This window comes from Oncorhynchus tshawytscha, unplaced genomic scaffold (assembly GCF_018296145.1).
Source record: "Oncorhynchus tshawytscha isolate Ot180627B unplaced genomic scaffold, Otsh_v2.0 Un_contig_6540_pilon_pilon, whole genome shotgun sequence".
NCBI classification, from domain to species: domain Eukaryota; kingdom Metazoa; phylum Chordata; class Actinopteri; order Salmoniformes; family Salmonidae; genus Oncorhynchus; species Oncorhynchus tshawytscha.
This window is the reverse complement of record NW_024609659.1, coordinates 186,517-202,700: the sequence shown is the minus strand read 5'-3', so window position 1 is coordinate 202,700 and position 16,184 is coordinate 186,517. Positions and strand designations below refer to the sequence as shown.

Genomic DNA, 16,184 nt, shown 5'->3' with positions numbered 1-16,184 from the left:
CACCTTGTGGTATTCGTCCATGTGTTTCAGGAAGTATCAGGGTTAAGGTCAGGTCAGGGTATACTAATCACCTTGTGGTATTCGTCCATGTGTTTCAGGTGGTTCTCCTCACAGATGAGCAGGTTCAGGTACTCCTTCCAGTCTGCATGCACAGCCTCCATATGAGCCTGACAGGTGGAGTCGAGTTCCGTTACATCACTGTCTGTTTGCTGCTTTTCATTCACATTCATTTTTGAGGATTTTAATCTCAGTAGGGGTGAATCCTAACTTCCACTAAAATAGTCTGATTTGACCTTTGTCTCCCATTGACATCAATGCATGACTTAAGTCAACGTTGACTAAAGTGGAAGTTAGGATTTGCCCCAATAGTAGAATGATAGAGGGTAAATGAAGTGTACCTCAATGACATTCATCCCAGGAGGGTTGGTAGAGATGTGTGTGTGTGTGTGTGTGTACCTCAATAACATTCATCCCAGGATGGTCAGTGGAGATGTGTGTATGTGTGTGTGTGTACCTCAATAACATTCATCCCAGGATGGTCAGTGGAGATGTGTGTATGTGTGTGTGTGTGTGTGTGTGTGTGTGTGTGTGTGTGTGTACCTCAATAACATTCATCCCAGGATGGTCAGTGGAGATGTGTGTGTGTGTGTGTGTGTGTGTGTGTGTGTGTACCTCAATAACATTCATCCCAGGATGGTCAGTTGAGATGAGATGTGTGTGTGTGTGTGTGTACCTCAATAACATTCATCCCAGGATGGTCAGTGGAGATGTGTGTGTGTGTGTGTGTGTGTGTGTGTGTGTGTGTGTACCTCAATAACATTCATCCCAGGATGGTCAGTGGAGATGTGTGTGTGTGTGTAGGATGTGTGTGTGTGTGTGGTGTGTGTGTAGATGTGTGTGTGTGTGTGTGTGTGTGTGTGTGTGTGTGTGTGTGTGTGTGTGTGTGTGTGTGTGTGTGTGTACCTCAATAACATTCTTGCCAGGATGGTTGGCAGCGATGAGTTTATCTCCATCATCATTCAGCTTGGTGACAGTGGCCTCCTTGGACTCCAGACACTTACTGATGAAGTTCTGGTGGGAGATTTAAAAGAGATACAAGTCTCTCTTCACGTTCCAACACACGTAACGTGTAGGATCAGGTGTCCAACATGTAGGATCAGGTGTCAGATAACATGTAGGATCAGGTGTCAGATAACATGTAGGATCAGGTGTCAGATAACATGTAGTGTCAGATAACATGTAGGTGTGTCAGATAACATGGTGTCAGAGGATCAGGTGTCACGTAACGTGTAGGATCAGGTGTCACGTAACGTGTAGGATCAGGTGTCACGTAACGTGTAGGATAACGTGTAGGATCAGGTGTCACGTAACGTGTAGGATCAGGTGTCAGATAACATGCAGGATCAGGTGTCAGATAACATGCAGGATCAGGTGTCAGATAACATGTAGGATCAGGTGTCACGTAACGTGTAGGATCAGGTGTCACGTAACGTGTAGGATCAGGTGTCACGTAACGTGTAGGATCAGGTGTCACGTAACGTGTAGGATCAGGTGTCAGATAACATGCAGGATCAGGTGTCAGATAACATGCAGGATCAGGTGTCAGATAACATGTAGGATCAGGTGTCAGATAACATGTAGGATCAGGTGTCACGTAACATGTAGGATCAGGTGTCACGTAACATGTAGGATCAGGTGTCACGTAACATGTAGGATCAGGTGTCAGATAACGTGTAGAATCAGGTGTCAGATAACATGTAGGATCAGGTGTCACGTAACATGTAGGATCAGGTGTCAGATAACATGTAGGATCAGGTGTCACGTAACATGTAGGATCAGGTGTCACGTAACATGTAGGATCAGGTGTCACGTAACGTGTAGGATCAGGTGTCAGATAACATGCAGGATCAGGTGTCAGATAACATGTAGGATCAGGTGTCACGTAACATGTAGGATCAGGTGTCAGATAACATGTAGGATCAGGTGTCACGTAACATGTAGGATCAGGTGTCAGATAACATGTAGGATCAGGTGTCAGATATCACCCTGAATATATTACTCTGTCAGTGCAGGTGAAGGAGTGTGTGTGTGTGTGTGTGCCTCTCTACCTCATACTGTCTGTGACGTGCAGGGTAGTCCAGGTTAGTATCGCTCCAGTCATAGTTGATCCTCTCCCCTGCCTGCTGGTCCATCCAGTACAGCTCATTAGTGCAGCGCTGCATGTAGTCACGCAGGCTCAACAGGTGGCGCTGTCGAGCACTGGAACTGGCCTGGGGAGGGAGAGGAGAGATAGTTACTATAGACTGGAACTGGTCTGGGGAGAGAGAGGAGAGAGAGTTACTATAGACTAGAACTGGTCTGGGGAGGGAGAGGAGAGATAGTTACTGTAGACTGGAACTGGTCTGGGGAGAGATAGTTACTATAGACTGGAACTGGCCTGGGGAGAGATAGTTACTATAGACTGGAACTGGCCCGGGAGAGATAGTTACTATAGGAACTGGCTGGAACTGGTCTGGGCAGGGAGAGGAGAGATAGTTACTATAGACTGGAACTGGCCTGGGGAGAGATAGTTACTATAGACTGGAACTGGTCTGGGGAGGGAGAGGAGAGATAGTTACTATAGACTGGAACTGGTCTGGGGAGGAGAGGAGAGATAGTTACTATAGACTGGAACTGGCCTGGGGAGAGATAGTTACTATAGACTGGAACTGGCCTGGGGAGAGATAGTTACTATAGACTGGAACTGGCCTGGGGAGGAAGACTGGAACCTGGGGAGAGATAGTTACTATAGACTGGAACTGGCCTGGGGAGAGAGAGGAGACTGATAGTTACTATAGACTGGGAACTGGTCTGGGGAGAGATAGTTACTATAGACTGGAACTGGTCTGGGGAGAGATAGTTACTATAGACTGGAACTGGCCTGGGGAGAGATAGTTACTGTAGACTGGAACTGGTCTGGGGAGGGAGAGGAGAGATAGTTACTATAGCCTGGGGGGCAGGGAGAGATAGTTACTATAGAGAACTGGCCTAGTTACTATAGACTGGAACTGGCCTGGGGAGGGAGAGGAGAGATAGTTACTATAGACTGGAACAGGTCTGGGGAGGGAGAGGAGAGATAGTTACTATAGACTGGAACAGGTCTGGGGAGAGATAGTTACTATAGACTGGAACTGGCCTGGGGAGGGAGAGGAGAGATAGTTACTATAGACTGGAACAGGTCTGGGGAGAGATAGTTACTATAGACTGGAACTGGCCTGGGGAGGGAGAGGAGAGATAGTTACTATAGACGGGAACTGGCCTGGGGAGAGAGAGGAGAGATAGCTACTATAGACCTACACGCTGGTACACATATTCTGGGAGAGGGGAAAGTGTGATGGTGAATGAAACACACACACACACACACACACACACACACACACACACCATCCTGGGATGAATGTTATTGAGGTACACACTGAACAAAGGAAGGGAAGAAAAGCCAGGGTGTACGTGGATTAAACACTTTGTACACACAGACACAGGTACAGACACAGGTACAGACACAGGTACAGACACAGGTACAGACACAGGTACAGGTACACATAGCATGGTACTGCAGGTGTAGAACTCACATAGAGCTACTGTACATGCATACACACTCCTCAAGCTCTCCCTGAGTCCATGCTACAGATGAAGTCATTATTAAAGTCAATCTTACCAGGAGCTTGTTGTACTTCAGCTGGAGGGCACTGGCAGAGTCCTAGAGAGAGAGAGAGAGAGAACGAGAGGAGACAAAGAGAGAGAGAGAGAGAAAGAGAGAGAGAGAGAGAACGAGAGAGAGAGAACGAGAGAGAGAGAACGAGAGGAAAGAGAGAGAGAATGAGAAGAGAGAGAGAGAGAACGAGAGGAGACAGAGAGAGAGAGAGAATGAGAGGAGACAGAGAGAGTGTGTGAGTGAGAGAGATAGCAGAAAGGAGAGAGAGTGAAGTGAGAAGAGAGAGAGAGAGAACGAGAGGAGACAGAGAGAGAGAGAGAATGAGAGGAGACAGAGAGAGTGTGTGAGTGAGAGAGATAGCAGAAAGGAGAGAGCGTGAGAGTGAGAGGAGAGAGCAGAAAGGAGAGAGCGTGAGAGTGAGAGGAGAGAGCAGAAAGGAGAGAGAGTGAGAGTGAGAGGAGAGAGGGAGAGAGAAGTAAAAAGAATATTACTGCATGGACCTTTCTGTGAGAGCTCCTCCCTGTCAGGCATTTTAAATGATATTGAGCTCGACCGAGGAAACAAATCCTCACTAACATACGTCATTTCTATGCGGCATTGAACGACTGGAAATGGTGTGGAGAAGTCAGAAATGATTGGAGATTCTTGTCTTTACACACTGTAATAATGATGTGTATACGCGGGTATTTTAGCAAAACCTCAAAATGTAAAAACAGTCTTCGTTTTCAAATGCAACAGTTTCTAACTGAAGTGGGCTTGGAGTTGACCTGCGTGGCTGTTAGTCCTACCATGTTTTCGCTGTCTGAAACGCCTGGTTATTTAAACAACGTTATTGAAGGTCCCTCTGGAGCAGACACTCCACTAAATAACTACATTTGAATGTGACGTGAGAAGGTTTGATTTGTGAGTAATGAGTCATTGTTGACAATCATTCAGTACAATATATGTGTCTGTTTTCTGAGTAATGAGTCATTGTTGACAATCATTCAGTACAATATATATGTCTGTTTGTTTTGTGAGTAATGAGTCATTGTTGACAATCATTCAGTACAATATATGCCTGTTTGTTTATTCAGTCATAACTGGAACTTTCATTCAGTGGTTTGTTTACTGGAACTTGTTGCTGTTGTTGCTGTCAGGTATGTGGGCTATAAATAAAGCCATGGTTATCTTCCTGGATAGGAGACTAGTAAATGACTGAGTATAAAACACAACGTATCAGGTCGTTTCTACACTGGTTGTTACTCCTACCTTGTCGTCGCTGGCTGAGATGTGAGGGGCCAGGGCCTCCACCTCACTGTGAAAGATGTTGTGTTCCTCCACCTCGTTCTCTATGGTGGGCAGGTCCTGACCAAAACTCTTGTTGCTCAGGTTGCCCTGGTCGGAAGAAGAAAGACATGACGTTTATGTTACTGTGTGCGTAAACTGTGTGTACACATATCCAAGCCTGTGTGTGTGTGTTCCCCTCACCTGTTTCTCCTCTATGATCCTGCCCCAGTTGACGCTCGGCAGGCCCTCAGAACGGGTCAGGTGGTAGATGCGGTCGTGGTCCTCTCTCAGCTTCCTTAGTCTCACTCTCAGCTGCTTCATACTGGAGGAGACGACACAGGGTGACGACACAGGGTGAGGACACAGGGTGACGACACAGGGTGACGACACAGGGTGACGACACAGGGTGACGACACAGGGTGACGACACAGGGTGACGACACAGGGTGACGACACAGGGTTAGTTAAAACTCAACAGTGGAGTGAGTGGAGCTCAGGGTCGGGCTAAAGAGGGTATAATATCTATTATAAACTGGGTGGTTCCAGCCCTGAATGCTGATTGGCTGACAGCCGTGGTACATCAGACCATATACCACACTCCCTTGTGCCTTATTGGTTCAAACTCAACAGTGGAGTTAAGTGTATCAGTGTATTACATCTACTATATAACTCACTCCTGATCTATCATCTCAGCCTGGCGGTGCTACATATCTACTATATAATATAGGTCCTGCTCAATCATCTCAGCCTGTCGGTGCTGCATATCTACTATATAATACATCATCTACTATATAATATAACTCCTGCTCTATCATCTCAGCCTGGTGGTGCTGCAGGTACATATCTACTATATAATATAACTCCTGCTCTATCATCTCAGCCTGGCGGTGCTGCAGGTACATATCTACTATATAATATAACTTCTGCTCTATCATCTCAGCCTGGTGGTGCTACATATCTACTATATAATATAACTCCTGCTCTATCATCTCAGCCTGGTGGTGCTGCAGGTACAGTAGGTATATCTAGTGTAGTGTATATCTACTATATAAAATAACTCACTCCTGCTCAATCATCTCAGCCTGGGGGTGCTGCAGGTACATATCTACTATATAATATAACTCCTGCTCTATCATCTCAGCCTGGCGGTGCTGCAGGTACATATCTACTATATAATATAACTCCTGCTCGATCATCTCAGCCTGGCTGTGCTACATATCTACTATATAATATAACTCCTGCTCTATCACCTCAGCCTGGTGGTGCTGCAGGTACAGTAGGTACATATCTACTATATAATATAACTCTTGCTCTATCATCTCAGCCTGGTGGTGCTACATATCTACTATATAATATAGCTCCTGCTCAATCATCTCAGCCTGGGGGTGCTGCAGGTACAATAGGTACATATCTACTGTATAATATAACTCCTGCTCTATCATCTCAGCCTGGCGGTGCTGCAGGTACATATCTACTATATAATATAACTCCTGCTCTATCATCTCAGCCTGGTGGTGCTGCAGGTACAGTAGGTATATCTAGTGTAGTGTATATCTACTATATAATATAACTCCTGCTCTATCATCTCAACCTGGTGGTGCTGCAGGTACAGTAGGTATATCTAGTGTAGTGTATATCTACTAGATAATATAACTCCTGATCTATCATCTCAGCCTGGTGGTGCTGCAGGTACAGTAGGTATATCTAGTGTAGTGTATATCTACTAGATAATATAACTCCTGATCTATCATCTCAGCCTGGGGGTGCTGCAGGTACAGTAGGTATATCTAGTGTAGTGTATATCTACTAGATAATATAACTCACTCCTGCTCAATCATCTCAGCCTGGGGTGCTGCAGGCGTTTTGCGTCAACGGCGTCCTCATCCAGGCCTTGCAGCAGCTCCAGAGAGCTTAGGATGCGCTTGTTGGTGTCGTCCTGGTACAGAGGCTGCTTGCCCTCGTTGATCTTACTCACATCCTGATACAACACAGAGCAGTCAAAGGTTTTCATATGATATTGTCAAAGACATTGAGAACCACACAGAGCCAATTAGGATAAGGCAAACAGTCTGCCAGAGCCACCAATAGGATGTTGTTGTTGTTGCATTATCAAAAGGTATCAGAAAAGGTATCAGAAGGTTCTGTGACGTTCTATGAATTTCTGTGTGTTTCTTTGAGGTTCTATGTAGTTCTGAGGTTCTATGCGGTTCCACGCAGTTCTATGAGGTTCTACGATGTTATATGATGATCTTTGAGATTCTATCCAGTTCTGTGTGGTTTTATGATGTTCTAAACGGTTCTATGAGGTTCTGTGTGATGCGGTTCTTTACCTTGTTGAGGTTCTGCTCCGTCTCAAGGATGAGCTTCTCCACCTTGTCAGCGTTCTTCTGCAGCTTCTCAATCAGTGCAGACAGCTCAGAGGAGGGCGCCCTGGAATGAGGAGGTGACAACAGTTACATTTTTAGTCATTGAACTTATACAGAGCGACTTACATTCATTGCGATCAACCGAAATAGGTCAAAACAACCATATATGACTGTCATTGCATTCAACCGAAGTAGGTCAAAACAACCATATATGACTGTCATTGCATTCAACCGAAGTAGGTCAAAACAACCATATATGACTGTCATTGCATTCAACCGAAATAGGTCAAAACAACCACATATGACTGTCATTGCATTCAACCAAAGTAGGTCAAAACAACCATATATGACTGTCATTGCATTCAACCGAAGAAGGTCAAAACAACCATATATGACTGTCATTGCATTCAACCGAAGAAGGTCAAAACAACCATATATGACTGTCATTGCATTCAACCGAAGAAGGTCAAAACAACCATATATGACTGTCATTGCATTCAACCGAAGAAGGTCAAAACAACCATATATGACTGTCATTGCAAGTAAAACATTATTCAAAGCGTTCTTCTAGACCTGGGATGGACATCTCCAGTCCTCTGGGGTCTGATTGGTGTCACACTTTGGCCCCAGCTAACACACCTGACTCCAGTAATCAACTAATCATGATCTTCAGTTTAGAACGCAATTAGTTTAAATCAGCTGTGTTTGCTAAGGATGATGGGGAACAGTGTGACCCCCCCCCCCATACAGACCCTCTCAGGGGAGAAGACACCAGTTAGTTCTACATACAGACCCTCTCAGGGAGAAGACACCAGTTAGTTCTACATACAGACCCTCTCAGGGAGAAGACACCAGTTAGTTCTACATACAGACCCTCTAAGGGGAGAAGACACCAGTTAGTTCTACATACAGACCCTCTCAGGGGAGAAGACACCAGTTAGTTCTACATACAGACCCTCTCAGGGGAGAAGACACCAGTTAGTTCTACATACAGACCCTCTCAGGGGAGATGACACCAGTTAGTTCTACATACAGACCCTCTCAGGGGAGATGACACCAGTTAGTTCTACATACAGACCCTCTCAGGGGAGAAGACACCAGTTAGTTCTACATACAGACCCTCTCAGGGGAGAAGACACCAGTTAGTTCTACATGCAGACCCTCTCAGGGGAGAAGACACCAGTTAGTTCTACATACAGACCCTCTCAGGGGAGAAGACACCAGTTAGTTCTACATACAGACCCTCTCAGGGGAGAAGACACCAGTTAGTTCTACATACAGACCCTCTAAGGGGAGAAGACACCAGTTAGTTCTACATACAGACCCTCTCAGGGGAGAAGACACCAGTTAGTTCTACATACAGACCCTCTCAGGGGAGAAGACACCAGTTAGTTCTACATACAGACCCTCTCAGGGGAGAAGACGCCAGTTAGTTCTACATACAGACCCTCTCAGGGAGATGACACCAGTTAGTTCTACATACAGACCCTCTCAGGGAGAAGACACCAGTTAGTTCTACATACAGACCCTCTCAGGGGAGAAGACATCAGTTAGTTCTACATGCAGACCCTCTCAGGGGAGAAGACACCAGTTAGTTCTACATACAGACCCTCTCAGGGGAGAAGACACCAGTTAGTTCTACATACAGACCCTCTCAGGGGAGAAGACACCAGTTAGTTCTACATGCAGACCCTCTCAGGGGAGAAGACACCAGTTAGTTCTACATCAGACCATCTGATGAGTTCTGTTACAGAAAGACCACTCTTAGGTTACAGGGATAGTTCAGTTGGGTGAACGATGCCTTTCAAAGGAAAGAGTCTGCAGTGACCGTATCTCTCTGAAAACCTTTAGAGACCATCTGTGCGTTCTGTACCGAGTACAAAATGGACTTGAGCAACAGAACATTAAAACCGGGCCTCATAATGTGGGCCTACACTAGTAAACAGGACCCTACGTTGATGCTTTCCCCAATCGGGGACTGTAGCTTTAAACTTGAACAAAAAATGTTAACTTTGACATGCTAACGTCGACTGAGGGATAAATCAACTCTTCAGACTGTTATGAATGAAAGATGGATCCAGTCAGTAACTAAGCTCCAGTCTTCATCTTAGTAACAGACTCAGTCAGGATTAACACAGCTCTTCAGCAGGGATGCTTAAAATGGTAGCTGTCATTAGGGAGGTAATCAGATGAGTGACTGAATGAAGTGCACTTGCCTTGCCGTCCACTTCACCGTCTGCCTGCCGTGTCTGCTAACCCTGAATGAACCTGAAAGCTCCCTGCTGCACATCTCCCACGGGTCAGATGACATGGGCTGCATCTCAATAGTCTAGTAGCTTCCTCTCCTCATCATCTCAATAGTCTAGTAGCTTCCTCTCCTCGTCATCTCAATAGTCTAGTAGTTTCCTCTCCTTCATCCAATAGACTAATAGCTTCCTCATCTCCTCTCCTTCATCTCAATAGTCTAGTAGCTTCCTCTCCTCATCTCCTCTCCTTCATCTCAATAGTCTAGTAGCTTCCTCTCCTCATCATCTCAATAGTCTAGTAGTTTCCTCTCATTCATTAAAATAGACCAATAGCTTCCTCATCTCCTCTCCTTCATCTCAATAGTCTAGTAGTTTCTCTCATCCTTCATCTCAATAGACTAATAACTTCCTCATCTCCTCTCCTTCATCCAATAGACTAATAGCTTCCTTCTCCTCTCCTTCATCCAATAGACTAATAGCTTCCTCATCTCCTCTCCTTCATCTCAATAGTCTAGTAGCCTCTCCTCGTCATCTCAATAGTCTAGTAGCTCCTCTCCTCTCATCTCAATAGTCTAGTAGCTTCCTCTCTCTCTCTCCTTCATCTCAATAGTCTAGTAGCTTCCTCTCCTCATCTCCTCTCCTTCATCTCAATAGTCTAGTAGCTTCCTCTCCTCATCTTCTCTCCTTCATCTCAATAGTCTAGTAGCTTCCTCTCCTCATCTCCTCTCCTTCATCTCAATAGTCTAGTAGCTTCCTCTCTCATCTCTCTCCTTCATCTCAATAGTCTAGTAGCTTCCTCTCATCTCCTTCATCTCAATAGTCTAGTAGCTTCCTCTCCTCGTCATCTCAATAGTCTAGTAGCTTCCTCTCCTCATCTCTTCTCCTTCATCTCAATAGTCTAGTAGCTTCCTCTCCTCGTCATCTCAATAGTCTAGTAGCTTCCTCTCCTCATCTCTTCTCCTTCATCTCAATAGTCTAGTAGCTTCCTCTCCTCAATCTCAATAGTCTAGTAGCTTCCTCTCCTCATCTCCTCTCCTTCATCTCAATAGTCTAGTAGCTTCCTCTCCTCATCTCCTCTCCTTCATCTTAATAGTCTAGTAGCTTCCTCTCCTCATCTCCTATCCTTCATCTCAATAGTCTAGTAGCTTCCTCTCCTCATCTCCTCTCCTTCATCTCATTAGTCTAGTGGCTTCCTCATCTCCTCTCCTCTCCTTAATCTCAATAGTCTAGTAGCTTCCTCATCTCCTCTCCTTCATTTCAATAGTCTAGAAGCTTCCTCTCCTTGTCTCCTCTCCTTTATCTACCCCGATGTGAAAGCATTAGACAGGTGCATGAGTATTCCATGAGACATCCACCATCTTTCTTCCTGTCAGTGATCTTGTGCAGGATTCTGATCTCACCGGGTCAGATCTGTACAGATGAAGGGAGACTATTGACATCTACCCCATGGTAAGAGAAATGTTGCTGAAGCTATCAGTAGAGGCCTGTAAATCAGGCCCATCGCCAGACCAGGACAGTAACACCATTGTCTAATCTGACATACTGTTTGCATAGTGCTGTGGAAAACATTGACATTAAAACACACCTTTGTTCATACTCAGTGTAATTCATTAAATAAAACACATTGGCTCATATAACCTAGAAGTACTGCAGTGGAGGCAACAAGAGACTACATAGCTTGGGCACTAAGTACATTACTATTCTTCACTCATCAATGCTACCATCTTTTCCTTGCCCAACAACAACAGCAACTAGATTACTAAAGCAGAGACAGACTGATACCCCGGCTAATATTAGAAGTGTTTTCTATAAAAAGCTTTGTGCATCAGAAAACGTGTCTCCAGTCTGTTTACCTGTGAGTTTAAAATGGAACACCTGCTGATCTTCCAACCCCTAAGCTCTGTCCAGAACACCATGCAGACAGGAGACATTCCAGAACACCCAGCCCATCACACTAACCCCTGAGCTCTGTTCAGAACACCATGCAGACAGGAGACATTCCAGAACACCCAACGTTCCTTCTGCGACACGGTTCTTAGATCATACTGTACATGCAAATAAGCTACTATAAATCATCTTTGCTTTTCATACAATACTTCACACTAGAGGTCGACCGATTAATCGGAATGGCCGATTCGTGTTTGCAATCTTCCGGTTACTAGTCCAACGCTCTAACCACCTGTCTTACATTGCACTCCATGAGGAGACTGCGTGGCAGGCTGACTAGCTGTTACGTGAGGGCAGCAAGAAGCCAAGGTAAGTTGCCAGCATTAAACTTAACAATCAATATTAACATAATCACTAGTTAAACTAGTAACATCATCAATCATGTGTAGTTATGTAGCGTGTCCTGCGATGCTGTGCCTGTTAATGTTTCATTGAATCACAGCCTACTTCGCCAAACGGGTGATGATTTAACAAGCGCATTTGCGAAAAAAGCGCTGTCGTTGCACCAATGTACCTAACCATAAACATCAATGCCTTTCTTTAAAATCAATACACAAGTATATATTATTAAACCTGCATATTTAGTTAATATAGCCTGCTAACATGAATTTCTTATAACTAGGGAAATTGTGTGATTTCTCTTGCGTTCTGTGCAACAGAGTCAGGGTACATGCAGCAGTTTGGGCCGCCTGGCTCGTTGAGAACTGTATGAAGTCCATTTATTCCTAACAAAAGACCGTAATTAATTCACCAGAATTGTACATAATTATGACATAACATTGAAGGTTGTACAATGTAACAGCAATATTTAGACTTGGGGATGCCACCCGTTAGATAAAATACAGAACGGTTCCGTATTTCACTGAAAGAATAAACGATTTGTTTTCTAAATGAGTTTTTGGATTCGACCATTTTAATGACTAAAGGCTTGTATTTCTGCATTTATTATATTATAATTAAGTCTATGATTTGATATAGCAGTCTGACTGAGCGGTGGTAGGCAGCAGCAGGCTCGTAAGCATTCATTCAAACAGCACTTTCCTGCATTTGCCAGCAGCTCTTTGCTGTGCTTAAAGCATTGAGCTGTTTATGAGTTCAAGCCTATCAACTCCCGAGATTAGGCTGGTGTAACTGAAGTGAAATGGCTAGCTAGTTAGCTGGGTGTGCGCTAATAGCGTTTCAAACGTCACTCGCTCTGAGACTTGGTGTAGTTGTTCCCCTTGCTCTGCATGGGTAATGCTGCTTCGAGGGTGGCTGTTGTCGATGTGTTCCTGGTTCGAGCCCAGGTAGGAGCGAGGAGAGGGACAGAAGCTATACTGTTACACTGGCAATACTAAAGTGCCTATAAGAACATCCAATAGTCAAAGGCTTATGAAATACACATTGTATAGAGAGAAATAGTATAATAATTAAATAGTAATACTATAATTCCTATAATAACTATAACCTAAAACTTGTTACCTGGGAATATTGAAGACTCAAGTTAAAAGGAACCATCAGCTTTCATATATTCTCATGTTCTGAGCAAGGAACTTAAACATTAGCTTTCTTACATGGCACATAATATACTTTTACTTTCTTCTCCAACACTTTGTTTTTGCATTATTTAAACCAAATTGAACATGTTTCATTATTTATTTGAGGCTAAATTAATTTTAATGATGTATTATATTAAGCTAAAAAAAGTGTTCATTCAGTATTGTTGTAATTGTCATTATTACAAATACATTTTTTAAAAATAGTCAGATTAATCGGTATCGGCTTTTTTTGGTCCCCCAATAATCTGTGTCGGTGTTGAAAAATCATAGTCGGTCGACCTCTACCACACACACACACACACACACACACACACACACACACACACACACACACACACACACACACACACACACACACACTCTATTGAAGAGAAGACATGATGAAACATGATTGGACTCAACAGCATACATTCATCTTGTCATTGGAAGCAGTCCAGTTCGTGACTCACTCCTCTCTCATGGGAGCCTGCTGTCATTGATGGAGGAGTTGGTGAAGTGCCATCAACCAGTAAACCACATTCTGATGGCACATAAATCAAATCAAACTTTATTTGTCACGTACGCCGAATACCACAGGTGTAGGTAGACCTTACAGTGAAATGCTGACTTACAACAGGCTCTAACCAACAGGCAATTTCTAAGTAAAGAAAATAGGTATTAGGTGAACAACAGATAAGTAAGGAAATAAAAAACAGGAAATAACAGTGAATGATAACAGTAGAGAGGCTATATACAGTAGAGAGGCTATATACAGTAGAGAGGCTATATACAGTGGAGAGGCTATATACAGTAGAGAGGCTATATACAGTAGAGAGACTATATACAGTAGAGAGGCTATATACAGTGGAGAGGCTATATACAGTAGAGAGGCTATATACAGTAGAGAGGCTATATACAGAGAGAGAGGCTATATAGAGTAGAGAGGCTATATACAGTAGAGAGGCTATATACAGTAGAGAGGCTATATACAGTAGAGAGGCGATATAACAGTAGAGAGGCAATATACAGTAGAGAGTCTATATACAGTAGTGAGGCGATACACAGTAGAGAGTCTATTTACAGTAGAGGCTATATACAGTAGAGGCTATATACAGGCCCCGGTTAGTCAGGCTGATTGAGGTAGTATGTAGATATGGTTAAAGTGACTATGCAAATATGATGAACAGAGAGTAGCAGTAGCGTAAAAGAGAGATTGGCGGGTGGTGGGTGGTTGGACACAATGCACCGGTTAGTTGGGCTATTTGAGGTAGTATGTACATAAATGACTAAGTGACTAAGCATATATGATCAACAGAGAGTAACAGCAGCATAAAATAGGGGTTGGGGGGGGGGCACACAATGCAGATAGTCATTCAACCTGTTCAGGAGTCTTATGGCTTGGGGGGTAAAAACTGTTGAGAAGCCTTTTTGTCCTAGACTTGGCACTCCGGTATCGCTTGCCAATTCCACTCTCCTTGATCCTGGTTATGGTGTCCTCCTGAGGACAGAACTAGTTGTAGCACAGTGTTGATCCTGGTTGTGATGTCCTCCTGAGGACAGAACTAGTTGTAGCACAGTGTTGATCCTGGTTATGATGTCCTCCTGAGGACAGAACTAGTTGTAGCACAGTGTTGATCTTGGTTGTGATGTCCTCCTGAGGACAGAACTAGTTGTAGCACAGTGTTGATCTTGGTTATGATGTCCTGCTGAGGACAGAACTAGTTGTAGCACAGTGTTGATCCTGGTTGTGATGTCCTCCTGAGGACAGAACTAGTTGTAGCACAGTGTTGATCCTGGTTGTGATGTCCTCCTGAGGACAGAACTAGTTGTAGCACAGTGTTGATCCTGGTTGTGATGTCCTCCTGAGGACATAACTAGTTGTAGCACAGTGTTGATCCTGGTTGTGATGTCCTCCTGAGGACAGAACTAGTTGTGGCACAGTGTTGATCCTGGTTGTGATGTCCTCCTGAGGACATAACTAGTTGTGGCACAGTGTTGATCCTGGTTATGATGTCCTCCTGAGGACAGAACTAGTTGTAGAGTATTGTTGTAGTCTGTCATCTCCAGAAGGTGCTTCTTCTTCTCCTCCTACAGAACTGGCCCAACAGGTTCTATTCTCCTTTATGTAACAGAGAATGATCTTTAAATAACCCGCAGCCTGAAGTGATGAGGTGATGAGTGCATTGAAGAGTAAGAGTTTTATATTGTTTGATATTAGAACACCTGTTGGTTATACACATCTATCGATAGTAGTGTCTATTTCTACGTGCCTGAAGCTGGGTATTGGACTGGGGTTCTGATCAAGACTATATAATGGTGTGGTCTTATTCAGACAGGTTGATTTATCACTTAGCAGACTTGGGTTCAAATGCTTTTCAAAATACTTGAAACACTTTCAGCGTTTGCTTTTGCCTGCCCGGGGTGCCAGATGAACAGGGTTGGGTCGTTTGTGACAGTTTCATATTCTATTGGATCCATTGCGCCAGGCAAGCTCAATCAAGCCCAGAAAGAGGATATGAAAGGATTTGAACCCAGAGCTGCTACGTGATAAATCAGCCTATCTGAATAAGATCTCACTGTTGTATGGACTTGAGCAGAAACCCAGTATCCAGCTTCAGGCACGTAGAAATAGACAGTACTAGAAAGTAATAGATTTTTATTTTTTATTTATTTTTACTAGGCAAGTCAGTTAAGAACAAATTCTTATTTTCAATGACGGCCTAGGAACAAACAGTGTTCCTGATCCTGGTGAGGACAGAACTAGTTGTGGCAGTCCTGGCTGATGTCCTCCTGACAGAACTAGTTGTGGCACAGTGTTGATCCTGGTTGTGATGTCCTCCTGAGGACAGAACTAGTTGTGGCACTGTGTTGATCCTGGCTGTGATGTCCTGGTGAGGACAGAACTAGTTGTAGGGACGTGGATGGAGGAACTGGTTGTAGGGACGTGGATGGAGGAATGGGGGTGGATGGAGGATTGGGGGTGGATGGAGGAGTGGATGGGGGACATTAACTGCCTTGTTCAGGGGCAGAACGACCTTGTCAGCTCGGGGATTTGAACTTGCAACCTTTCGGTTACTAGTCCAACGCTCTAACCACTAGGCTACGCTGCCACACAGATATGTATAGCATTAGTAGACAGGTGTTCT

The 16,184-nt window shown here is 44.2% G+C and overlaps 1 protein-coding gene across 1 annotated transcript in view; it reads right to left on the bottom strand.

Annotated features, from left to right (window-relative positions):
* Positions 1–16,184, bottom strand: part of LOC112226281 (periplakin-like) — a 52,436-nt gene that overhangs the window by 25,531 nt on the left and 10,721 nt on the right. Inside the window, 9 exon segments of the mRNA XM_042316670.1 lie at positions 72–167; positions 964–1,071; positions 2,109–2,270; positions 3,698–3,739; positions 4,946–5,071; positions 5,165–5,285; positions 6,025–6,067; positions 6,823–6,940; positions 7,293–7,392. Coding sequence (XP_042172604.1) covers positions 72–167; positions 964–1,071; positions 2,109–2,270; positions 3,698–3,739; positions 4,946–5,071; positions 5,165–5,285; positions 6,025–6,067; positions 6,823–6,940; positions 7,293–7,392 — 916 coding nt within the window.